The sequence below is a fragment of the Crotalus tigris genome, unplaced genomic scaffold (assembly GCF_016545835.1).
Source record: "Crotalus tigris isolate CLP2741 ecotype Arizona unplaced genomic scaffold, ASM1654583v1 scf7180000019173.45859301935:6455823, whole genome shotgun sequence".
Lineage (NCBI taxonomy): Eukaryota > Metazoa > Chordata > Lepidosauria > Squamata > Viperidae > Crotalus > Crotalus tigris.
Window position 1 is genome coordinate 4,184,788 of NW_024097414.1, and position 27,514 is coordinate 4,212,301.

Here is a 27,514-nt window from a genome sequence, read left to right on the forward strand (position 1 = left end):
TTTTTTACCATTTGGATTGTTGCCTGCTGTTTCTAAAAGACTTCTTCTTGTTAGAACGAAAAGGGGGGGGAATGTTTTAAAAACCATTCTTGAGGTATTCTAGGGTTTTGAGGTAGGAATGACATGGATTCAGCCTGAAGCCTTCCTTGCATAAAGCTAGCCCTGAGGTATGTGCCGTGCTTGAAAAAGGAAGACAAATAATATTCTAGGTATCTCACACTGCCAAGACACCGGTGGTTGGAAAAGATTAATTTCCGAGACAATGGGAAATGTGATAAAGCTCCATATTTTCATCATCGCCCGAATAAAATGCTATAAATGGATGTGAACAGGAGGCAGAAAGATTATACCTTTCTCCAAATTTCTAAAAACCCTTGTTCTATTTACCTTTGTAGGTAATTGTACTCAAATTTCAGAAGCACAACAATTCCCTAGCAACTGATCAGGCTATTTTCCTAGCATTGAGAAAAGAAGTTACGCAGACGAGATAGCCTTTCACATTTTTTTGTCTGCCATATTACATTATTAACATTGTCCAAAGACATGCTCTTCATAATGACTCTGATAAGAGTTCGGCTATAAATAACTTACAGCCCCTATCCATTACTTCAGCTGCTGGGATTTAGCAATATTAGTTCGCTGGCATTTAAATGCTGTTTTGAGGCATTAAATATTAAAATCTTAATTCTGAACAGACAGGGGGACAGGATGATTCAAGGCTAGGGATCATTCTTTGACATTCAAAATAATGCTGCCCGCTTCCAAAATATCCTCCTCTGTATTCACTTTTATGCAATCTAGACATTTGGATATAGTAGATATGACTATTGAGTCGTATGTCTTTGTTGTGGAATCTGATGATCGCTATAAACATCTCAATTCTGTAACAGTTTTAAGGAAATTTGCACCTTCAGGGACCACCTGATGAAACCTTTTAAATGGTGTAGCTTGGCCTACTGAAACTCTATATTTATATTTAGAATGTTTTAAAAACAGAATGGCAGGCATTTGAAAGTACGCCTCAATTAAACAATTTATCCTCGTGAACATCAAATTTTGTGGGTCGGCTGGGTTGTTGCCCCAGTTACACAATTGGAGGAGGGCAAATAGTTCAATAGCAAAGACCACTGCGGAAAGCCTACTTGGTCTGGTATTCTCCAATCCGATTCTTCTGGACAGTTATTGAATCAAGGCTGACAGTTTTAAGTTTGGCAAGCAACATACAGCTTTGTGGATTGTGTAACAGCAGAAAGCTGGATCTGCAATGTCTACAGAGATTCTCAACCATCCAGGTCATGGTTGAACCAAAGGCTTTTTTTTCCAAAAGGTAACTGGACTTTCCTGTTTTGTTTTTTTTTTCTTTGAAAGAAAACATTTTGGTTTCTCATCCAAGATTCTTCTTCTTCAGAACTGGATCGCTTTTCTCTCTCTCTCTCTCTGTGAAAACGTTTCGCTTCTCATCCAAGAAGCTTCTTCTCAGAACTGAAGAAGCTTCCTGGCTAGGAAGCGAAATGTTTTCAAAGAAAAAAACCAAGAAAGTCCAGTTGCCTTTTGGAAAAAGCTCCTTTGGGACAGAATCTGCAATGTTAATCTCTGGATATCTAATCAATCTAGAAATATATCATCCATCGGTCATAATGCCTGTTCCCAATTCTCAAATGTACACTCTCAGTTCAAAACTGGGATTCAGACGATCCGTGAGATTGAAGATAAAAACCAGAAAATAAAGACAGTCAAGCAAATCCGTGGCGGAAGATCCACTTTCAGGAATCATCATTTAGCAACTCACTTTGAGATGAAAACAAGCCACAATGGGTAGTTTTTTCATAGTGAGCTGTTTTGTAGATTCTTGGTAGCTGTGGCAACCACTACATTTGATTTTGGCACTGCTTCCTAGATGTTCTGGCCTTGTAAACCTGAAAAAAAAATTGTAAAACAGAATGGATAACCAGCACAAGTAAAACATTATTTCGCTTTAAATTTCCATTTAGTATCTTTTACAGTGGAATCTTAGACAAGTTTCACATTTACAGTACTAGCTTCAGCAGGGTTTTTATTTACTTCAAGTCCTTTGCCATTACCTTTCTGATTTAAAAAAGCATTAAAAAACCCCATAAATTATATACAACCTATACAAGCTGTTATGTTCAAGACATTCCCCACAACGTTTATGTTTTTACAGTCAAGCTTACCTGAAAAAAAATGATAATAAAAATAAATTTGGCTCAGTGGCTACTTATCACAAAAGGGCTAATGTGAAGAGATCGCCACAGACAAAACAAAATGGGATTTTTAAGCTTTGGTTAGGTGACTTGGGCAGTGTTTTGCATTTGCTTAAACATACACAACTGAAGCATTTGTGAGGACAGATTAAAGGATGGGGTTTTTTTCAGAAAAAGCTCCTGTTCACTGAGCAAGGGAGTGATAGGTAAGAGGCAGACTTTCCCAAATTAAGGAAAACAAGGAACAGTTTCCTGTAGGAATCTGTTCCTATGGTCTACAGTGCCAGAGTTCAATGTTTGATTTAAAACGCCCATAGGATGAGCGATCAAGTTCTAAGGGACATTTATCTTGAGCACGCATTGTTTTGCATCCTATGAAGCAATACTGTCTACAGAGCACACGTAACATAATCAAGGATACGCAGTGCTGAAATTTATTGTGGGGAAAGCTAACTGAGGGGGCCTGTTTGTCTTGGTTACCTACCAGCTTCTACCACGTTTACGCTACATGTTTAATTTTTGTCCTGGCCTCTTTTTTTTTCTACAAGGGAACTGAGTTGCTTGCACGATGGTTCAGCAGAAATAATTGCAGAAGGAGGTGCTGGCTCCTGGGCCATCTGCAGACAGGAAGAGGGAAGGTAAGATTGCTCCTTTCTAAGGTCAGCCTGCCAGTCTGTACCTTCGCAAGCAGTCTGTGAGGGTGGTGGTTCCTGACACATGGCTCTCTCCGTTCACCACACTGCCATCACTGCCTGGACTCAGAGGCCAAAACGGGGTGGAGGAACCGGGCAAATCCAGACTGATGTCCCAGAAAGGGTCTATTGTTGTGGACACACCGCTAAGGGGAGAGAGAGAGAGAAAAAAAAAGAGTTTGGCCACGGGATTATGTAAAGCAATCCTTTGGACAGGAAGGATTGGGGGGTCCTTGGTATTCTCTGTTTTTTTTTTTTTCAGACAATTCATTACCCAACAAGGTAACAAATTCAGTGCTAGAAAGTAGTGGAGTTTGCAGAGTGGAGAAAGGAGGAGGAGGAGGAGGAGGAGGAGGACGACGACTGTGGGGTCCTTGGTGCTCTCTGAGTTTGGCTGTTTCCTTGCAGATGTTTCATTACCCAAAACTAGGTAACATCATCCATGCAATGATGATGAAAGCCCACTGCCTTTCAGCATTGGACAAAATATCAGCCATCAGATATAAACCAGCAAGGGGAGTTAACGAAGAGTCCAAATAACTTAACAGTGCAAAATTATTTTAAGTTCTGCCAGCTCAAGTCTCCCTTTAAAGAAACAACATTGGCTGCCCACTTGCTTTATAATCAACGCCTGGTGATGTTTTTTTTAATATGTGGCTGAAAAAGACCACCCTCACGTCTTCAACAGGAAAAAAAAAAGTTGCCTTAACCCAAGAGCGGGTTTAAAAGCAGTAAATTAGTTTATTGGAAAGGTCACCCACGTCTCCTTCTTACTGCTGTTCCTCTTAAATAGCACTGCTCTCACGATGCAATTAACTCTTTTCTTTCTTTTATTCTGCCCGGGTTCTCCCTGAGGTTTTCTGCCTAAGCTCTCTCTCTAGACCAGTGGTTCTCCACCTGTGGGTCGGGACCCCATTTGGGGTCGAACGACCATTTCACAGGGGTCGCCAAACAACGCAGTCCACCATTTTTCTCCCCCTTTTCCTTAGCTGTGCTACTCCCTTTGATTCTATTGGCTTTTGAAAGCCAATAGAATAGACTCTCTTGAATAGTCTAATTCTATTGGCTTTCAAGAGCCAATAGGAATTGTCCAGGCTGTCTCTGCCCTGCTGAGCCCGCCAAAAGTCCCATTCTGCAAACGGTGCTGCACCAGTTGAGTAGTCCTCGACTGACGACCGGTTGAGTAGTCCTCGACTTATGACCGGTTGGGGGGTCGCGGCATTAAAAAGGTTGAGAACCACTGCTCTAGACATCAGGAAGATATCACCATCGTACTCTCAGGGGGCTGCTGGTTTTGAAAAGACTTGCTCCTCGTACTCACTGGCAGACCTGACACGTGACATCAGACTGTAGTCCACCTGTGAAGATTTGGTCTATGATACAGTTACAGTGGTTGGGATTGCTGGCTTTCTTCCCATTATCGTCACCTGAAGCAAAGGAAATACGCAGAATTGGTTTTCAAGCCCTCTGAAGATTTGCACGTAGCTGTGCAGAGAGAACTACGCTCTTTATACACAGGTAATCCTTGATTTACAATCATTCATTTAGTAACCATTCCAAGTTGCAATGGCACTAGGAAAAAAAAGGGGGGGGACTGATAACTGTTTCTTAACAGTCGCTGTTCACGTTATCAAAATTTAGAGACTTGGCAAGTGGCAAGTATTTATAACAGTTGGAGGGTCCTGGGATCACAGGGTCAGCTTTTGTGACCCTCTAACAAGCAAAGACAATGGGGAAGTTTCACTTAACATCTCTGTTACTAAATTAACAACTGCAGTGATTCACTTAAAACTGTGGCAAGGAAAGTCATAAAACTCGGTCCTTAGAAACAGTCCTTAATGACAGCCTTGCTTAGCAATGGAAACCCAATGTGGTCCTATGTCAAGGACTACCTGTGGACCTAAAACTTAAATTTTTGTGGTGTACCTACAGAAATAACGTTACAAGAATACGGAAGTACATCAGGAATGAGAGCTATGAAAAATGCTGCTTCTGTTTTATTGCTTCAAGTTGTGCTTGGTTGACCGAACCAAGAAAGTATGAGAGACTTCATGTCATGGGCATTATGGTAATATATTATTATTATTAAGTGGAAAATTGCCTGGTTTCGCCTGCTTCCAGAAGCGGTAGCCCTGCTATGGCAGTTAAGTGGCAATGATGATTTAACCAGGCTTTGAGGAGTTGAGTAATACATGCAGATCTTTCTAAGTAAAAATGAGCTCTTAAGAAAATTTCACATGACATTTATTCACTAAAATCACCAAATCACTAAAAGCCAAGTAAGGTAGAAAAGGCAGCATTCACCAACGTTCAGCATTTAATAATTTTGACACATAACGCAGCTCTTCCCACGTGGCTGAAAATGTTATCCTAGAAGCAAGACTAAATTTATTTATTTTTAAAAGAAGTTTATACTTCATGGGAATTTTCATAACCATGACTAGGAGAACACTCAACCACTAACAAAACTCAGGGAGATGAATGGAAATAAACTAAAAAATTTCTAATGGCGACGTGGCAGGAGTCTGACTTGGTATTCTGAGATTAAATATGGCACCACCTAAGCAAATCCATTATGGAGCAACTGTCTTATGGATTGGGATTTAAACTTTCTGGCCAAGTGAAAGATAACATTATTAAATCACTACTGACCCCCCCCCCCAAAAAAAAATTAAATAAATAACACTCTTTCCTGTTTCTTTTATGAAGTCACGAAAAGTTACAAGACTGTGTCATTTTTGGAGAAAGTTCCATACCAAAAGGAAAACATTTTTTTTTAAAAAAAGTCAAAGATTTAATCCTTGCGTGTAAAAAAAAGCATTTCTTCCTCTCTCTCTTTTTGGTCATCTGCTCGTAAAAACTAGCAAACAGCTTCTTCCCATTTTCACTGGGCTGCAGATAACATCCCTACTGGATACTCTTAATAGACCATCATTTGCACCCACAGGAGAATAAGGCTTGCTCCCTTGTTCAATTACCCAAGTCAATTAGGCTCAATGAGGAGGGGGCTTGGTCTCGAAAGGCTGTTCTGTAAGCTTGTTCACAGCAACACGGGGAGGCACAACCCACTCACTGGGCTTCCGGTGACATCTGGCAAAATGAAATTACCACCTCCTTGCACCTGTCAACATGCCACACAGCAGCAGCAGCAGCAAAAATAAAATAAAATAAAAATAAGCATAACTGGGCTGAAACGGAATTCCCAGGAATGGAGCAGTTGCAGGCCAGGGTATTATGCATCACTTCTGGGAGGGGATCCTGCTAACTCAGAGGAGTAAACCTGTTCACATTTAAGGCATTTGAAGAGGTTTATTTGGGGAGTTACAAAAGCCGTACAGGCAGTCCTCGGCTTACGACCGCAACGGAGCCGAAAATTTCGGTGACCAGAGGGAAGGGCCTCACCTTTGCAGTGTCGATGTAGCACATCCAGTGCAGCAATGAGGAACTCGTGTGCGTCCTGCTGCTCGTACCCTGCTAAATGTCGTGCGTGCGTCCATACCAGGTGCAATAACCTATATGGAATGTGAGGGGATCGGTGCCCAGAGTAGAACTGCGCCCAGGAGGGAGGGGGAGGGGGCGGAGGGGAGGACGGGAAAGAAAAGAAAAGGGTCAGCTATCTTACTTTCCCCAAAGCAGCAAATGCATAAACCTCTTCGTGGAAAGACTAGAATTCTTCCCTGAGCGTTGTTTCATCCTGCCTTTGCTTTTTTTTATAGAAATAACTCAAGGGAGCAAATATATATCATATTCTTTCCTCTCCATTTTCCCTACAAAAACCTTGTGAGGTGGGTTGGGCTGAGAGAGAAGCACTGGCCTGAAGGTACCCAGCTGGCTTTCTGGCCTAAGGTAGGGACTAGAAATCATCATCATCATCATGTTGGGAGGGACCTTGGAGATCATCTAGTCCAATCCCCTGCTCAGGCAGGAAGCCCTATACCATTTCAGACAAATGGCTGTCCAATCTCTTCTTTAAAACTTCCAGTGTTGGAGCATTCACCACTGCTGGAGGCAGGTTGTTCCACTGGTTAATTGTTCTAACTGTCAGGAAATTCTTCCTTAGTTCTAGGTTGCTTCTCTCCTTGACTAGTTTCCATCCATCGCTTCTTGTCCTGCCTTCAGGCGCCTTGGAAAATAGCTTGACTCCCTCTTCTTTGGGGCAGCCCCTGAGATAGTGGAACACGACAATCATGTCCCCCCTCGTCCTTCTCTTCATTAAACTAGACATGCCCAATTCCAGCAACTGTTCCTTATACTGTATGTTTTAGCCTCCAGTCCCCTTTCTCTTGGTTTCTAACCTGGTGCCTTAGCCACTAGATCAAACTGGCTCTCTGAGATGTATGTTTACTATAAATCAAATCCAAACTCTGTAGATGTGTATCAGACCGATGCGTTATCCAGAATTTAGGGTAGGGAGCATCCTTCCCAAGTGACAGATTTTTACACACATCATATTATACATCTGGGAGGAGTTTTGTTGGCTTGACACCACGCTGCAGCAATGCAATCGTGCACAAATGTCTATTATTTTCCAAAGGATCGATAAACGATTCTAGGATGCCAAGAGGAACAACACAGAGACCAGAGCCTGAGCATAACGGAAATCTGCTGATACAGCAGTTGTGACAATATAATTCAGAAAACCGCAGCAATAAAACTTCTCCCTTCTTACAATTAGTTCTGGAATTATCCAATTACTCTACCCCGTGGTACTTTCCATAATTACTTCACTGTGCCTCCTGATATGTATTCCTCAGTGTTTCATTAAGGGGGGGGGGAAACAAACAAACTAAAGCAAGCTCTCCTCAAACGACTTGCTCTTATCTTGAACAGGAGGGCTTCAGGGACAAGAGTGTTAAGTTAGGCTGTCTGTGCATCTCTAGCACCTTAGCATTTCCACAGTTTTGAAGGACTATAGAACAGGTCTGTATGCATGTTAGGCTATGAAGTGCTTTGAATTCAATTTAGAAGAAATACTTCAGAACGCACAACAGCACTTGTCCACAACTCTGGACACATTAAATGAAGTCCTAGCTCCGGAGGACAAGGGGCTCAATTACAGTGAGAACGGAGGTTAAGACCTGGAGGACTTTGTTAAGGAAGGATTGTCGTGGAGAAAAACCTATCTACCTGGTTGCGAAGAATTAACACTGTCTTGTGCTATAATCAATCAGAATCAGCTGCCCATAATGGAAAAATGTTTTCAAACCAGTCTGCCAACCCAAAGTGGCATTCATTATTACATTAAACTGAAAGAACAATGCCCATAATTCACTCTGTCTTCAAAGCCCGTGCGCCTTGAAAATGGGAGGGTATGAAAGAGGAAATGAAGGGAACCTAAAATATAAGCAGAGCGATCTCTGGTTGCCCCCCCCCCCCTCTCTCTCTCACACACACACACTGCAAAGATGAAAGTGTGACATTCTCCGCAACAGCAAAAAGGGCAACTCACCTCCTGAAAAAGCGTAGACATTTCACAGACCAGACACGAGCTGGGGCTTTGCATTTCACATTTGTGTCTGTCGGAGAGGAAGAAATCTCGCAGCAGCGGAGTGTGAGTAAGTGCTTGGACAATACAGTTCATAAAACACGTGTTCCCAAGATTAATTAGCCCCCGGAGACCTGTTTAAAAAGGATAACAAAAAGAGGACAAGTGAACTATGGCTCAGTTTGACAGAACTGGAACTCAGCTCAGCTCAAACTTTCAGTTTCTGATTTGCAACTATTATTCTTTTTGCATTTTGTTCATAACTTTCACTTTTAAATGCTTTAAATACATCTGGCAACGTGATTAGACATTGTGATTTCCACCACCCCCAAAAAATGTGGGCATCTCATGTGTTACAACAATGTACTCTCACCGCTAAGCAAAGCATGTTTAAAACTAGAGCTTCTTAAACCTTTGTCACTATGAGTACCATCACTTGAGCCCTCTAAAAATACTGCAGAAAGCTAAGCTTGGCAGTCCATATTTGCATACTAGAGAGAAGATCAAAGCATGTACTGTGGGCCTTAATTTTTGGTCTCTAGCCACTGTTCAGCCACAATTCCCATCACAATAACCACATCTTGGTAGGAAACTATAGCAGTTGTAAGCCATCATTTGGATTTTAGTTCCCCCCCCCATTGAAAAGAATCAAAACTGCAGAACATCAACAGAACGTAAAAGCTTTCAGCATACCCATTTTTGTCAATATTTTCATCCAAAGATTCCCTACCAAAAGAACCAATGCTGGTTGGGTTTTCTGGGAATTGGAACCTCACACTATCTAGAGGACATCCAAGTCTTAAAGCATGAACCAAAGGAACAAAATATAAATTCATATGTTTGCTGTGGATATGAAAGTAATGAGACATCAACCAAAATCAGGAAGCTAACAAAATATTTAAACTTTTATTATAGCTGAAATTCTCTTTTTAAACAATCTGAAACAGGAAACACTAATTTGAGGTTACTAGTGGACGTAGATAACCAGCTTAATTCTTACCCCTCCCAAAGCAATGCAACTAAAACTCTGAGATGGCTCATAATATTAAATGGCCTTGTATATGCAGAAATATTTCTGAAAAGCCTTTCATCTTCCTTTGTCAAGCAGGTATGTATTTCTGTTGCTAGGATACTGCAGACTAAGAGCAGTGAATCGCTGTACCGGACAATCTATTATGTACTGATACGGAAGCCACCCTAACTCACTGGCATTAACATAACGCTATCATCCTCTCCAACCCCAAAAGCCACTTTCTATTTTCAACAAGAAATTGCTTTGCTTAACTTTTATCTAAGCATTTGATTCTTATTACAATCTGCTGTATAAATATTGAGAATGTTTTTTGGGTCATGAATGGAATCTATCGTATTTTGAAAGCATGCGGCACCAGACATGGTGTGTTGTGGATTTGCAGGCCTATTGTACAGAGACACAAAACAAGAGACTGTGCGTTATAACCAGAAAATAATTCTATCTCTTTATTAACCAGCCCAAATTCCAAAACAAGAAGCAATTCAAAATACATTACACAAGACAAGACACAAGTGCATCACTTAAAATACACGGCATTTACTGACTGTAACTCTGAAAAATAGATTTGACAAGGCTTGTTTATTTCTTTTTATTTAGCAGCACAGGTAGTCCTCAACTTACAACCACAATTAAGCATTTTATGTTTGGCCTGCAGTGTGTATTGTAGACAAGGGTACACCAAAAAAACAAACAAACAAACAAAAAACAAAACAACCCCCCCCCCCAAATATCCTTGCCACCAATAAGGCTGTTGTAACTGCAACTCAGGCATAACTACTATAGTTTTATTATCACCAGTTTCAGTTACAAGTATCGTTAATGATGAAAAGTGGTGGAAGAAACAACAAAAGACAATAGGAGTAAGACAAGGTTTAATAAGAAGGTTAACAGCAGACCACGTTAAATGATTTCTGATTTAAGAAATAGAGAAAAGAGGCAAGGACAACTGCATTTTTAGCATTGCTTCTCGCCTGTGGGTATGTAAAAAAAAAAAAAACCCCTAGGCAATAAGAAGTAAAATATACATTACAATTAACTGCAAGAGAGTTGAATGAAAAATAATCCATCCAGTTCTGTAAGTGACCAACAGATGGCAGTCCTGATATCTCCAAAGCTTGGATGTGTTTTTTAGCCTCTCTTCTTTCACTTTAATGGGTGGGAATTAAATTACATGCCAGGGCTGAATTTTTGACTGGCAGAGGAGTCTCTCCAAGGCAGCTTTTGGATGATAGTAAGAGCATTGATTTGAATACTATCCATCCCTGGACCAAAAATATAAAGAGGATGAACCAAAGAGAGGTGATACGTAGGTTCAAGAACAAAGTGCACGATCTGTGACAGCAAGCAACAGGTTTCATAGGAGAAAAGTTGATGGACTGATTAGGGATGATTGGTGGAGAAATTGCTGTCAAACAAATGTGGCATTTCACAGGAACACTGAGGTTACATTATCGATATTCTCCAATCTTGGAAGGTTTGTGGAACCGGGCTTCCTCGCATGTTATGACAGAGGTGAAAACTTCAAGAGTTAAAGTTGGCCAGCAATTATTGTCATGCTCTAAGAATGAAGCTGAGGAAGTTCTTCACTGCCTGTGACAGCCAACTAAACATAGGATCGTTGTTATAAGCCAGAATTGAAGAACTGTTCCATGGAGTAGCATCACAAAGCTTCACCTGCAAAAACAAGGCAAAGTCCAGGCTTTGGTAGGAAAAACGGTTATCATTTTTGAGGAGGCAGACAATGTTATTTAGATGAATTTCCTTGAACCTGGACACACTACCAACACAGAAGATTACACTATAACATCAAAACCTTGAACACAATGATTAGATGGACTTTGGAAGCATAAGAAGGACATTTTGCTGCAACATTGCAACGCTAGGCCTGGTACCTCGTGAGCTATCCAAGAGTCAATTGTGAAACTGGATCTCATAATCTTATCCCATCTGTCATACAGGCCAGAACCCGGCACTGTAACTTGTGCCTTTTCTCCCAAAGTGAAGGAATACCATAGTAGATATCTGTTTGACTCAAACGAAGAGGTGAAAAGAACAGTGAGGACTTGATTGAAGAGGCAAAGTGTGGAGTTTGTTCATGGTGACTTTAAGAAGTTTGTCCATCATTGGCAGAAATGTGAACAATGGTGACATGTATATAAAAGTAATGAAAGCATTAGTTTCAATCATTATTTTCCTAGTTCATTTCTTCAACTGTCCATATTTAAAGTACAGTTAGGCAAGTGGGGGCATTACTTTTCACTCCATCTGCTTATACTGAGGTGTCCCCAGGGTTTGCTGGGATCAAGAGGTTTATAAAATAACGGTCACCAAACTGCCTTTTCTTCAAGCTAAATATCATCAGTTCCATACGCCTTTCTTCATGACTTCTATTTTAAACCAGGGCTCTCCAAACTTGTGGAGTTGAAATCCACGAATCTTAAGTTCCCAAGTTTGGAGAGTCCAGCTTTAAGCCCCAAATGCTATTTCCATACTGGGAAATTCCTAAAGTGGAATTAGAAGGAATATCACACAAAAGCTCTCTTGACGAGGGAAGGTAACTTGATTAATAGCAGGTTGGGGGCCTCTAAATGTGATGTATGGCAAATGCAGACATAAAGGGAAACGGGCAACAGTGACTCGCAAATGCAGTGTCATTAACTTTCGGTAGTCTAACTCGCGCTGCCAAGTTTTCTGCCAAAAATTCTGGAAGCAGTTCAACTCTGCAGCCCTCCACAGCACCGGAGATCAATACTGAAAGAGGTCTGCAGTAATCTTGCATCAAATTGTTTCCTTTATTTAAAATCAACACCAAAGCATTTACAGCACACCCTCGTATATAAGCCCATCCACTGTTTTTACCAATTTACCAAATGAGGTGCAGAAAGAAATATATTACTAATGCTATTGTCTTATGTAGAAGGTAAAGTAGTAAGACTAAGAATAATGGCAGGTGACACCACATAGACAACCAAGAATAAACCTGGAAGCTAAGCAAGATCAGTCCTTGTAAGTACGTGGATGCTGGAACAAATGGGTATTTCACGACTCCAGGACAGGTTGGGAAATTTTTGGGAAGAAAGAGAGTTCTCCTGGAACTGCATTGATAAAGCGTTATTGGAGCTTTTCTCCAACAGAGATAATTAAAATAATCCAATCCTTTTCCTTGACAAGTCAGGAATCAAGACACACAAGTGATTAAGAATGCGGTTGGGCTGAAAACGGTGATCAAATAGTTTGATTAAGAATTAACAAGAGGTTCAAGGAATTCTCCAGTTCTCCAACATGCTTCCATTACTGCTTCCAATGGTAATATCAGAACCACAAGTTGCAAACTTAAAGCTCGAGAAACAAGCTCCCTGCCCTATCAGTATTTTGAAGAAGTCCAACTGCTCTGATTAAAAAATATTTTTGTAAAGTTGTAAACAAAAAAGAAAGCAGGAAGGCTGCAAGTGCCCAACAAAAGGGCAAAAGATACAAAGACCTAAAGGGAGAGACACTTGCTGGAATTGGAAGATGTTCCATCAATGTTAATTGGAGTTTCACTTTCAGAGCTGATAGCCATAACAGAGTGAAAGTTTGATGCTCTTGATGCAGATATTAAAGCAAAAGGAGTTAAGGTGAAACTGTCTTGCAGGCAGAGAATATTCCACAAGAGCATCGGGAGGTTTCAGAGATGTGATAAATAAACAAACAAACCAGCCAGATGCAGTTTCAATCTCCTGTTTTTAGGTGACATGGAGCATTCAGCTAGAAATGAGAACATACATAGATCTATGGCCCATTCATAGAAACAGTTTGCAACAAATTTTGCAACAGTTTGCAACAGCAAATCCTATTTGTTTAAGATATGCTTTTCCAGTTTGAACAGTTTTAGCATTAAATGTTTAAATCCCTTTTTAAATTTGCCAATTTTAACTTCAATTATCACCTACACCCACAGAACTCTTACTGGAGTATAGAAGTATTCAACTGCTCTGTAAAGATCTAGATATTTTCTCTGGACAGTGTGGAAATTAGAAGTTTTCTGAATGGTAAAAGAAAGAGATATATAGATGTATTTCGTGTTGCACATATTTTTTACAACAGAATGAGAATTTTATAAAGAGATTTTATATTAACTCAATTGGTGTTGTGAAGCCAGAATTAAATCTGTGCATATGGCATCGTTAGAAAATGAGACTCACTCCTACTAAACTGACAAAATACAGTTCATACATAAATTCTTTTCTCCTTCATCCCGGTAACTCACCATATGTTGCTTATATATTCTTATCACTATTCACAACAGTTTCAAAAAAATGGGAAGAAAAGGTCATCATCAGCTACCGATAGCTTTTACAATACCAAGCCCTACATATTATATATTAGTATGTATGAAAGCATGTCAAGTATTAATACCACTTTACAATGCCTTGGTAAGGCCACGCTTGGAATACTGAATCCAGTTTTGGTCACCACGATGTAAAAAAGGTGTTGAGACTCTAGAAAGAGTACAGAGAAGAGCAACAAAGATGATCAGGGGACCGAAGGCTAAAGCATAAAAGGAACAGTTGCTGGAATTGGGGATGTCTAGTTTAGTGAAGAGAAGGACGAGGGGGGACAGGATAGCAGTCTTCCAATATCTCAGGGGCTGCCACAAAGAAGAGGGAGTCAAAACTATTCTCCAAAGCCTCTGAAGGCAGGACAAGAAGCAATGGATGGAAACTAACCAAGGAGAGAAGCAACCCAGAACTAAGGAGAAACTTCCTGACAGGTAGAACAATTAACCAATGGAACAACCTGCCTCCAGAAGCGGTGAAGGCGCCAACACTGGAAGTTTTTAAGAAGAGACTGGACGGCCATCTGTCCGAAATGGTATAGGGTTTCCTGCCTGAGCAGAGGGTTGAACCAGATGACCTCCAAGGTCCCTTCCAACTTATTATTATTATTATTATTATTATTATTATTATTATTATTATTATTATTATTATTATTCAACTTGCAGATAGATTGGCAAAGGACATAGATTTTTTTTGAAAAAAAGAAAATAAAAGAAGCAAATATCCCACTCAACTTTTACAGACAAGTAACTTAATTTAAAACATTAGTCCCAATATGTACAGTAGCTCTCATTCTTTAACTAGCAATTAGTTAACAGCTATCAGCTTAAATATTCTATCACAGCTGGGAAAGCACACTCCTCTTTCACTACCATGATATGGAGTTCCTTCAATGTTTTCAAATATTTACAAAGTCAGCTGCAAAAAAAAAACAAAAAACTAAAGCTGCTTAGCTGCATGGAAGAGCATTCATTATTACAATAATAAAACAAAGCAAAATCACCCACTCTTACTGTTTTGCCAGCTTCTGCTACCAATGCCAGCATTTAAATAAATGCAATCGCAGCTCACCATACAAACCAGCAAACAAATCAAATGTATTTGGGACTTTGCGTTTCTTAAATGTACCAGCAACACATCTTATGTACAACCACACAAATGCAACATTATTAATGGCATTCGTTCATAAACCTGAAGGAAGGCTTCCTTTCATGAATTATGAAAAATAGGCAAATCACTAGAACTATACATGAATAATTTTTGCAAAGTCCTAATGGGAAGCAATCACTGTGGTGGATCTGGAGCCCCAAAAGGGGTTAGTCATGCCTATATTGTATTTCCCACAACAGAGATCCTTTGCTGAGTCATGCAAAACAGCTGGTGGAGGCTGTCATAGACTCTATGGCACAGAATAGCTGGAAACCAACAGATCACATATTTTGGCTTGCCAGACCCGTTTTAGCCCTGGTCGTTTTCAATGAAGTGGAGATCTGAGGCTTGCAAATTATCTTTTGGTCAGGCCGTCCAGTTTAGGGGCCCTCCAGATGTGTCGGACTACATGGAAGTTGTAGTTCAGTGCATCTGGAAAGAAGCACTTTGAAAAGGGTTAGATGACTACACAGAAGGCCCTCATCCTGAGAAATAGTGTGCAAAAAAGTGGCTTTTTTAATGTGCGTTAATCGCTGGCAGATTTGTACACAGCTGTTGAACCCGATTTCCTGACTTTGACTCATCCAGTTATTAAACCATGTAGACATTAAGTAGCAACGGAGAAGAAGAGCCAGGGTGGAGTAGAGAAATGCATACAATTTACTTTTTAAATAAAACAGTTTTCTAGAGCTGATGTTCTTCGTAGGAAAAGAAAGCCAAGCCCCTATGAACTGGTCAGAGCCAAGTCACCTCAATTAGAAATGCACAGTGGATTCTTATTTTAGATGCTCAAGACTTTCCTGCTAGCCAAATTTAACTAACCAGTAACTCATTAAGCATAATCAAAAACTGGCACAGCGCAGTTAAGTTCGTCTTTGAAGTTTGCCTTCAGATAATTGAAGACATGCACATATGCCTCTATGAGTCACCTATATCTCATACAGAAATTTCAGTGGTTTAATGAAACTAACTGCCTCAAAGAGCTGGGTTTTAAACTGATGATCATATGGGACGGCTAAGATTTTTCAGTAATGATTTTCTTCAGAGGAACCTTCTAAACAGTAATTTTGGAATACCTGAGCAAGCATAACTATCACTGCAACATCTAACAGGATGCGATCCTGTTATGTACCTATTTATTTATAAGAAGCCATACTAAGGAACTAAATAGGTCTCTAAGACAAAAATATTGTAAGGCAACATGTCTAAGCAGACACATCCTTTTCTTCTTTGTTTCCCTGTTAATTATGCAAGATTTGTTAGATCAGCTTAAATACTCCCCAAATAAAAGAAACCGAAAAGTTTCTTAATTTCTTTACAGTATATGAGACAACAGTTCCTGAAAGAATTTTTCTGGAAACCCAGAAAAATGAAGCAGATCAACCTAAGGACAGCACCTACATTCTAGTTTTTTCTATCAGGATATATTCAGCAAGTGAGTGTCAAACTCAACCATTTATTCTGAAAAGTAAACAAAATAACCAAGATAGAACAATAAAAAAGGAATGAGTTTTTATTTTTAGAACACCATCTTATTAAATGGGAATATGAATCCTTGAAAAAAGAAGCACTCATTCAGAAGACGGCAAATTCTTATATTCACTTGGCATCCTTTCTACATGCTTCCTAAGGCTTATTATTAGCCAAGTTCTGATTTATCATTTCATCTCGTAAGTGGAAATCGGCAAGCAGCATCACTACGTCACATGTTCATCCCAGACCTATGAATGCCACCGAAGGGAACTGCATCCCGATCACCAGATTAGATGCAGCCTGTTGGGCAGCAAATCTGCGGGTTTTCGTTTGATCGAAAGTCGATGTTGTCCATTAAATTTCTAGAAGCCCACAAACCTCTGAGAACTCTGAAGCAGCTGTGTGATTCTTCTCTCACAGATGGCTGGCACAATTGAACCTCCTGGAGCAGCCAGATTTTAGAAAGGCATTCTGGCAGTTTTTGCACATGCCTTCTGGGGAGTGTGCAGAAGGGGGTGGAAAGGAAGGAAGGAAAAAAAAAAAACAGCAAAGCGTCACATTTTCTCATGACTATGTGAATCAAGGACCAGAAGAAAAGGCCCCAGGTTTTAGAATTTAGAATTATAAGTGAAAGGACAAAGCACAGACTACACCAAAGTCGTGATTCTGCATTTTTCAAATTAGAAAAAGACACTGAAAAAGAAGGGGGGGGGAATGTTAAGATTTTTGTGACTTAAATAAAAGTGATTCTTTCATCGGTCCATTCTATTGGGAAGTTAGAAAGAAGGGGATTAATTCAGAAGAGAGTTAAATTAGGGATGGTACAATTGGATTTACACATAAATATTTTGAATGGATGGTATTATTGGAAATAACTTAGATAGGGGGTTCAGATTGTTTCCTAAAAGCCAGTTGAATTGGGAAGAGTCTACTTGCAGAGAAAAATTATTTTTACCATGTTGATCTCAGTAAACTGAAAACAAGACAGTTAATTGGCATTAGATTCAAAGAAATTAGCTCAGCACAGGGGTATCAAAGCATGCGTCGTGGCAAAACCGCACCCACCCCATTGCCGGCAATGGGAAAAAAGTTGCGATATGTCGCGACACGTCACGTGACGTTGCAAGTTTGACACCCCTGGTCTAGCAAGAACTCTTTCCATTTTTAACTAATGGAGAGGCTATAGATTTCCTTTACATTCTGTCTCAGGTAAACAGAACACCACTTCTGAATTATGTTCATCATAATTAACAGAAATCCACTTTAAACCATGGGTTTTTAGAGACCACTACATTTCAACAAAAACTATATAACAAAGCATTTCTCACATTTAAAGTAACCCAGTGCTGATTTTTTTTTCCCCCAGTTCATCAACCAGCTATTCTAAAAGTAGTCATTAAAGTACTCATTCATGCAATTTTCAACATCCTCCCATCACCTCTGTCCTCGTGCACAGATATTCAGGCTTCGTTTACATAATATTGAAGGCTCACGCAATGTTTCTGGATGTTGAGCCTAGAGAACCAGAACTAATGTCTTAATTACTTTTCAGCATACACAACCATCTTGGTGCCACTTTTAGGCTGAAGAAATATTACAATATTTATTCCACTCATGTTTTCCTACCCCAGGTCATGCTACCAAATGTCACACAGCTGCAAAAGACACCTGCCACTGTTCGGTTGCTATTGTCAGGGGCATCTTTTCCAGTCCTCCTTTTATTTCCTGAAAACAGTTTGCCCCCCCCCCATTTCCCTCTATTTTTTTTTTAAAAAAAGAGGTTCCTCTGCTTTTTTTTTTTTCTTTTCTTTTGGCAATGTAACAAATGAGAATCCCAGGTGGCTTTAGCTAATTACCCCTGGTACTTTGGAAGCTTAATTCTGCCTATTGTGAAAACAATAGTCTTCGGCCACAAAGTAACTTCATATGCTAATCAGAAGCAGACCATTCTCTACTACCTCAGGCTGTTCAGGAAGACTGTTCTTAGAGAGGGGAAAAGAGAAGGATAACAAAATACAAGCTGTGCAAGGAAAGAGGAAAAAATACACATATACACAACACCCTGCATTAACCAGCCCCGTGCGTACGTCCCTGATATCTGAAATTAATCTGATGTGCTCATTTACATCACATGAATAAGATGCAGCACAATAGAAAGAATGAACCTAGGGAATTTTTGGGTTTTTTTCCCTTTTAATTAGAAAGCATTTGAAACTAATCTACTTAAAACATTATCAGGCTTCTGATTCCAAATAAGGCTGATATGACAGAGTAGAACAGTAATGTCTTGAATTAGAAGCCAGAAGTTATTCAGAGTGTTATATGCAGAACCTATTTTAAAAATTTGCAGATTAGCTGTATTGAGCGGAAGTCAATATGCATCCTTTTAGACACACTGTGATATATTATTAACAGATTTGGTGGTAAACAGGCCTCAAAAAGTAATAAATAATGTGAATTATTTGTCTATTTACTCAGCTTGCTGTGATTATCAGGGTCCTATGGTAGTTTACAGCAATACACACTTTACATAATACTTTTTTTACTCCAGAATTTCCCGTTTGTTCAGCTCATGGCATGAAATTCTTACGAAAGAAATACCTCTCTATCTCTTCCTAGGTAACATCTACTTTATTTTTTTTTATAAGGAACTTGTTCTAAACTTCCAATAGTTACGTTGCCCGTTTCCCATTTCCACAAATCTGATGAAAGTATGTCAGAACAGCACATATTCCGAGTGATCACACCACAAATTTTCCTGAATATATAAACAAGGTTATTTGAATGTTCATAATAAAGAGGGGTCTTTTCACAGCCACTGAATGCTGGAACAGTATGTTCCTGTCTGCCGTGATCCCCAAATCCCTCTGATGATTAGAAAGTCAAATTAGCCCCTTAATTATGTGTGAAAGTAATTTTGTGCCCCAATGTGCATCACTTTAAGCTTACTTACATTGAACTGCATTTGCCATTTTGCTGCCCATTCACCCAGTTTGGGGAGATTCTTGTGAAGCTCTTCATAATCCGATTTAAGTTTTCACTATCCTGAAAAAGTTGGGGTTATCAACAAACTTTGCCAACTTTCTATTCACTCCTAATGTCAGACCATTTAAGTATAAGCTGACCCTCTAAAGAACCCCATGTCCTACTTAATTCTACTGTGATAGCTAGGCATTCCTGTTCTGCCTCCTCAGGTTTAAATCACAGAGTAAAATTGCCTTTGGCTAAAATATCTGTGTACAGGTAATCCTTAATTTACAACCACAGCTGAGCCCAAAATTTCTCTTGCTAATTGAGACGGTTGTGAGGTGAGTTTTGCCCCATTTTTTTCTTGACTTTTCTTGCCAGTTTCTAAGTGAAGGACTGCAGTTCTTAAATTAGTAACACAGTCGTTAAGCGAATCGGGCTCCCCCATTGACATTGCTTGTCAGAAGGTCCCAAAATGGAGATCATGTGATCCTGGAACACTTCAACTGTCAAAATTGAAGTGTCAGTTGCCAAGCGCCCGAATTTTGATCAAGTGATCATAGCAATGGTCATAACTCAACTTTTTTCACCTTTGAAGCGTAACTAAACCAACTGTTGTAAGTCGAGGACTGCCTGTGTGCCTAACCAAATAATCTATCATTTTTCAAAAAATATAGGTGTATATACAATCTATTTGATCTTTCGTGCCTATGGATCCCAAACAAGTAAACTAAATACTTCTTGACACTCTCAAATAACTCTAAAGGACTAATGATAAAGGCTTACATTTATTACGTCTGAATTTCTGGGAAATGTTCAACCAGTTTTAAAGGAAACCCTGCTAGTTCTAAGGATGTTGATGGAGCTTGATTGCCAGTGTATATTCCTGAATGAATTCAGTAAGATACAAATGGGGGGGGAACAGTTTTTAGGGGTAGCTAACCACCAGGGATGGGTATCCTGGACAGTTTAATTGGTCACAAAGGACAGTGAAAATATAACCAATTTATCTCAGTATGCTTGCTTGATTCCTATAAAAAAATCATGCAAACCATATTTACTAATATAACTTCAAGTTTCAGTCAAGTAAAATGTGCAACTGACATAAAGATAATACAAAAGCTGAGAAATGATTAAATATGTTGCATACAGAAGAATGAAGAATTGTTATTTCTCTTATCCTTTTCATTCTGGATTCTTCACCTCAACACCCGTTCCTGAGTGTAGACATTCCTACTTTAAGGAAAGCTAGAAATCGTTCAACAAAAGTCAAAACAGCCAACAGAAACGAATAAGCTAAGTTGTTTCATTGTTCAGTGGTCCTATTCAGATTTTCAATTTATCCAAATACAATCTTGTCCAGCGCTACTGACTTGACACATGGCTGGATTTTTTTTTTTTTTTTACAACAGTGGAACATTCTGTAGAAAACTCTATCCCTACAGTGTCCTAGTAACATATGAAATGAACCATTTCCACCAACTTCTCATCATTTTCAGTATATAGACACGGCTTCATAAACCATTTCCCCAAGACATTGAGTTTCTTTAACAGTTGTTTTCTGGTCTAAATTTTCAGTTCTTCAGAACTGGCATCCACTTAACTCCAAGGCTGTAGTACTTTTATGATATATGGATTCCAAAGTTGCAGAAGCATGAGAAAAACTGAATGTATACCCTTACTTACTGTAGTTTGAAAGTGTATAATGCCAACAACAGTTACACCTAAGAAGAATTAAAACCCATCCTGCCCCCAAGGAATTTATGCAGAAAAATAAGAACAGCAACACAAGAGAGAGATTGGATGAAATATAAAGGAAGCCTGGAGTTTTTCTTATAATTAGGTATTGGATGGATGGAACAACTGTTTGAAAATATAAATTAAAATACAGGGAAGGAAGGAAGGAAGGAAGGAAGGAAGGAAGGAAGGAAGGAAGGAAGGAAGGAAGGAAGGAAGGAAGGAGGGAGGGAGGGAGGGAGGATTTTGTCCATTTCTGAGTTTTTTCTTTGGGAAAGAATACATTGATAAAGTAACAACAAACCATCTGAGCAACGAAAATATGTCAGACTGAATAAAAGATGAAAGAACAAAAGATAGTTTATCATTTAGAAACAGGGTAAAAGGATCATAAAATAGGAGAGAGAAAAGAGACAAATAGGTAAGCATTACCAAGTGATACGTAAAAAAGACAAAACTGACTTCCTTCAAAGTATTAACAATATCCAAGTCTCCAGCTTCACATGGAGATGGTCTATATCAATATTTTGATACAGGGAAGTCAAAGTGCAATAAATAGGAAATCAATATGTAAAAGACTAATGAAGCATGAATATCATAGTCCTTGCTTAACGACCCTAATTAGGACCAGCAATTGGAAATCCCATGATGAAGATTGTGGTTTCTGGCAGGAAGGAGATAAGACTACTCAGTTTCATACCTTTGGCCTGCGTTTGCCTGCTAACCATTCCCTTTCAACTCTAGAAAGCTGTTGTGTCTTGGGTTGCTTACTCTCTTGTAGACATGAAAAGCAATGCAATGCGCCACAGACTTTGAAATCTCTCTTCCATCTCGCTGCTCCACAAAGGGGGGAGAGATTGCCTACAGAAATCTCATTTTCTATCTCCCTCATTTGCAGAGCAAAGAGACTGGAGAGGACAATTTCAAGAAGGGAAGCTGTGTGCTCTTCTGCACATCAATGTGATTGCACCAGCAAAGAGAAAGGATCATGCAAAGGAGACTACAGAAACCTCTTGCTTTCCTGCTTCCTGGCAGACTGGAGAGACTGGAGAGAAATAGGTTTAAAGAGAGTACTGTAAGCTTGTATATACACCTGTGACTCCCAGCCCTGGGCTGCTAGTATGATCACATTGCTTTTGATGTACAGAAGAGGAAACAGCTTACTCTCTTGCAATCCCTTTCTCTCAAATCTTTCTTGCTCTGCAAAGGGGAAAAGGAAGAAATGTCAGGCACAGACAAAGGCGTACTGATTGGCAATCACATGACTGAGGGATGCTGCAAAGGTCATAAATGGTCTGTAAAGTTATTTTTTTTTAGCAGCGCCATAACCTCAAACCAACCACTGAACGAATGGTTGGTAAGCAAGGACTACCTGTAATTCTGCAGATGACTGTAGAGTTAAATGAGGTATGCAATTCTCCCTTACCTATGGTACAATTTGTAGTTATTTTTCGTCGCTTGGGGTTATGTCGAAGCAGCTCTAACTCTCGTTTGGTTGGCTCCCACGTTGAATACTTCTCTCCAATACCTGGATAATGAAAAGAAATATAGGACTATATTTCAGAAGACTGCTTGTAGCTATAAGGATACTTTGCAATGCAAACTGCACCAGTCATTAAATAGGTTGCCCTATTTGTTTCCTCTACAATTCTGACCTTCTAAATATGTTCCCACAAATGTGTGTTAAAAACATACAAGATTGGATTGCATTGGCATTTTAAAGTAACAATTTCCTTTCCTTTTCTTATTCCTAACAGTGGATGAAAATACTTTTAAATTAAAAACACAATAACAATTTGCCCTTCGTAGAGGTTGTTCTTTTGAGTTAAGACAGCTATGCTGTCAGAGAAACCATCCCTGAAGCATGACCTTTGAGTGGAGATACTTTAAAAATATGATGACAACAGCAAAAATAAATAATCCAATTCATTAGGCAGCTATGTGCTATTTTGAAAAGCTGATGTATAGAACCGATACAATGTGGATGATATTCAAACCATTTCCTTAGTATGTAAAAACGAATATCCCCCTCAGTCTGTCTCTGCAATCTGGACCATAAATTATATAGGCTGAGAGCCAAAGAACTTTGCAATTAATTCTGTAAGACTGCTGAAGCTTATCTGCCTCAAAGAATAGCTCCCGAGTCTGGCAAGTCTGTTTTCAGAGTGAACAGTTTTAAAGGAGAGTCTGAAAGGAAAGGTAGCTATTCTACTGGGCAATTACATATCCACTGAGTATAAACAGCTCTTTGGATCCTTGTTATAGGTTTTCCTTAACAACGTGTTGCTGAACAACAAATGATTGTCATCTGTCTATGAGACTATATATGTGTGTATATCTACATATATGCAGGTAGAATGCACACTGTATTAGTCTGCTTGGAAGAGATAACTATTTGAAGAAAGGGGAAAAATGGGCCATCTTGGTGGCTTTTTGAATCTAATTATTATAATCAGAGATGTTAGTAAAACAGAGTAATCAACTGATACCCATTGGACATTAAAATTTCAGTTTAATACACTAACAATCCAATTATATATATGACTATGCAAGTTAGAGATAGATGTTCTTATAGATGATCGTCACCAGATAAAACATGCTACAATGTCACACCAAAAGAAGGGGGGACCTCAAATAACAAGAATCTCCTGTGCTTTTCTATTGCTACTAAGCTAATATTCTAACAACCAAAAGGAAAATACCTTACGGGAAATAAAGTTAAAGTAGATTTCCATGCAATACTGGACGGAGTAACTCTAAACAAATCAACTATGGAATTCCATTTGCAAAGATGAATGAGGCACTGTTACATAGACAGATAAAGTGACTCAGCTAGGGTCTTCGGCAAAGCTTTTCAAAAACTGTGCTTTCTCAAGAAACCCACTGGCTCTTTTAAAGGACCACCGGTTTAACTTTTCGAAATCTTATAAAACTAGAATGCAGAATCAACTGGCATGAAAGGAAGGACTTAGCACAAATCAACCGGAGGAGTGGATTAAAGAAGATCTCAAGAATTATATCCACTATGCACAGTAAGCATGTACTAGACGTGGCATATCAAGATGAATTTACATACATATTTGTTTGAATTAGTGTTAATGGCAGAAACAAGCTTATGTAAGTAAGGAGCAAACAATAAAGACACGTCATTAAATACACGGACAAATATTTACAGGACAAGGACTTACATAATTATCAACTATTAGTAATAGTAGTAAAGTTGGAAGGGACCTTGGAGGTCATCTAGTCCAACCCCCTGCTCGGGCAGGAAACCCTACACCATTTCGGACAAATGGCTGTCCAGTCTCTTCTTAAAAACTTCCAGTGTTGGAGCATTTACTAGGCAAGCTGTTCCACTGATTAATTGTTCTCACGGTCAGGAAGTTTCTCCTTAGTTCTAGGTTGCTTCTCTCCTTGAAGTTTCATTGCTTCTTGTCCTGCCTTCAAAAATAGCTTAATTCCCTCTTCTTTATGGCAGCCCCTGAGATATTGGAGCTATCATGTCCCCCCTTGTCCTTCTCTTCGTTAAACTAGACATACCCAATTCTCGCAACCGTTCCTTATATGTTTTAGCCTCCAGTCCCCTAATCATCTTTGTTGCTCTTCTCTGTACTCTTTCTAGAGTCTCAACATTAATTTGGAAGAAAAAGGTTTTATTCAACTTTCAATACCTAACGGTTAAAACATCCCTCCCAACCATCAAAAAGGCTACAAGTTGAAAAAGTTTGCTGTAAAGCGCCTTGTTTTACAAAAGAAACAATATATATAGCAAACTCAAGGTTCCTGGATCATGAAATACATTCTTTACAATATGAAAACAATGCAAATTCTGTCAGATAATGGCAGATAATCAGCAAAGGGACACTTGCGAGTGAAATGTGTCGCCAGCTCACACTTCTTACCTGTCATTGTACACTGGTAGTGAGAAATCATGGTTGGGGTGAAGGCTAAAAAAGAAAAGAATTAGGGAAAGAAAACTGAATAACAAAACAAATGTGTGTACATATATTTGTGTTTCTACATATCTACATAATGTATGTGCAAACAAGGTGACATTTTTGTTAAGCTGGCACACAGTCTAGGTAGTAACCGCCTAGGGCAGTGGTTCTCAACCTTTCTAATGCCGCGACCCCATAATACAGTTCCCCATGTTGTGGTGACCCCCAACCATTTATACATCACTAGGTGCCAGGGGAGTGGCCAAAGAAAAGGGGAAAAAAATGGTGGACAGCCTTGTTTGGCGACCCCCGTGAAATGGTCGTTCGACCCCAAATGGGGTCCCGACCCACAGGTTGAGAACCACTGGCCTAGGGGAAGCGGGGTGTTTTATATGAAGAATATAGGGATTGGAGTTTTTTTGCCTAGTATGTTCCAAAAAAGCCTGAATACTCTGCTTTATTATTAACCCTGCAAATCACAAGGGAAGAAAGTATTTTACTGAAATATTCTTTCTAATATTCTTTCAATATTTGAAATATCATTTCAAATATTCTTTCGTGATGTGTTCAGTTTAACTCCTGAAGAGAAATATCTCTACATTTCTCTCTCCCAAAACGTTCCTTAAAGTTTTATTATTTTTCTTTTACAAGAATAAAAAGGCTAGGAACGACTCGAAATAAAAACCTCTTTCAGGCAGATACTTAAAGATAAACCAAACCTTGTAGTTTCCAAGCTTTCCGCTGTTCTTCTTTGGCAATTTGTTCCATATCTTTGTCATATATGTAATCTTGACACATAAAGCAGTATATACCCCCATACAAAAGGTCTATGGCTGCAGAAGGGGAAGGGATGGAGAAAAAGAAACATTTTTTAAAAAAATTAAGAAAATAAAGAATTGTCTATAATTAACCTCTCCTTATTAGCAACTCGGACTACTATCACATGACAAAGGTTATGACTTTTATATATGTCTACTGCCAAGCCTCAGACAAGCAGCAACGCTTAAAAATCTTCCTGGTTAAATTATTACAGATTCTGAGGTATGAATCTCCAACACAACCAAGGATATGAAAATATTTCTCAGCAGACGAGGCATGAGTTCACATTCCCTGTGAAAATTGATTCTATGCCGCTATTTATGTTCATCAGCCTGCAGAGAGTAAGATTAAGTGGAGAAACTTCACAACAAACTTTGTTGTGCTTGGACATACCTTTTTCTGCAAGCCTCAAAAAATTCCATCGTGTTAAGGAAAGACAGAAATAGTGGATTGTATTGTTTCTAAGCAATGTGAGAGAGCTAAATCTCAAATCTCTAAAAACAAATTTTAAACCAAGAATTATCTGATAGTCATGAATGGTATACATGCTAAATCTACAAAGCCATGAAATTTTAGGTGTACATCAAGGCTAGTCATAAGCTTCAGAAAGGGTTGCCTGTGTATTCTAATAATTAACGGACCTCCAATTTGCCAGTGAGCTATGTATCTTTTAACACCAAGAAAATTGAAAATCTATTTTCATTAGGAAAAGCCTCCCAAAGGTTACTAAATTTTAAAATAAGATTAACAACCCCCTTTACAATGAGGATGTATCTGTTTTCCTTGTTTAACTATTGAATTACACATGATTGGAAGAACAGATTGATTAAGACAAGCAACTGTGATCCTGTATCATTTCCATATTCTAATTTAACTAACTCTCATGCTCTACTAAGTCAAACCAAATTAAGAACAAAGATTTGTTCTTTGTTTAACTCTCATAGGTTAAACTGCTGCTTAATACTGTTCTATCACAATTTACAAATACATGCTCTATTCCAGTGGTTCTCAACCTGTGGGTCGGGACCCCATTTGGGGTCGAATGACCATTTCACGGGGGTCACCAGACCATGCTGTCCGCCATTTTTTTCCCTTTTCCCTAGCTGTCCTACTCCCTCTTATTGGTGGCCACACCCACTTGGGGTCACCACAACATGGGGAACTGTATTATGGGGTCACGGCATTAGAAAGGTTGAGAATCACTGCTCTATTCCATTGCTGAAACTGAAATAAAGTAACTCCACTAGATTAAACTGGAAATCCAGGTATCAAATGGGAATTTTTATAAAAGTAGTTCCCATCATTAATTGGCAGATTTACTAAAGTATCTGGGACTGGGTCAGGGATGGATACCCATATCTCATAGCATCTTAAAATGGATTTATATAGACTTGTTATGTGAAAAGGCTGTTTGCCCAATAACTGTGCTTCAATACGAGGTTTGGCTTTAAAGCAGATTAGTTTTGTTTTTTTATTACAATCTTCGTATTTCGCTTTGCTTGCAAAATAACTTATGCACACTAGAGTTAGCAGGTAAAACTGTTCGTTAATGTAAAAGATGAATGGGAAGGTTTATTTATCTTAATTTCATACACATACATTTCTTTCTCTTCATATAATGGGAATGATTTTTAAAATGAAAAACATCATTTAACTATATAGCATAGAATGCAGTTCTTG

General features: G+C 39.1%; 1 protein-coding gene across 3 annotated transcripts in view; it reads right to left on the reverse strand.

The window, feature by feature from the left end:
* Nucleotides 1-27,514, reverse strand: part of USP22 (ubiquitin specific peptidase 22) — a 47,767-nt gene that overhangs the window by 5,939 nt on the left and 14,314 nt on the right. For all 3 annotated transcript variants that reach the window (XM_039360526.1, XM_039360525.1, XM_039360527.1), the window contains exons 3-10: nt 25,735-25,848; nt 24,980-25,024; nt 22,504-22,605; nt 8,364-8,533; nt 6,317-6,464; nt 4,236-4,341; nt 2,902-3,060; nt 1,790-1,916 (exon numbers count right to left, since the gene is read on the reverse strand). In XM_039360526.1, coding sequence (XP_039216460.1) covers nt 1,790-1,916; nt 2,902-3,060; nt 4,236-4,341; nt 6,317-6,464; nt 8,364-8,533; nt 22,504-22,605; nt 24,980-25,024; nt 25,735-25,848 — 971 coding nt within the window. The remainder of the gene's footprint in view (nt 1-1,789; nt 1,917-2,901; nt 3,061-4,235; nt 4,342-6,316; nt 6,465-8,363; nt 8,534-22,503; nt 22,606-24,979; nt 25,025-25,734; nt 25,849-27,514) is intronic.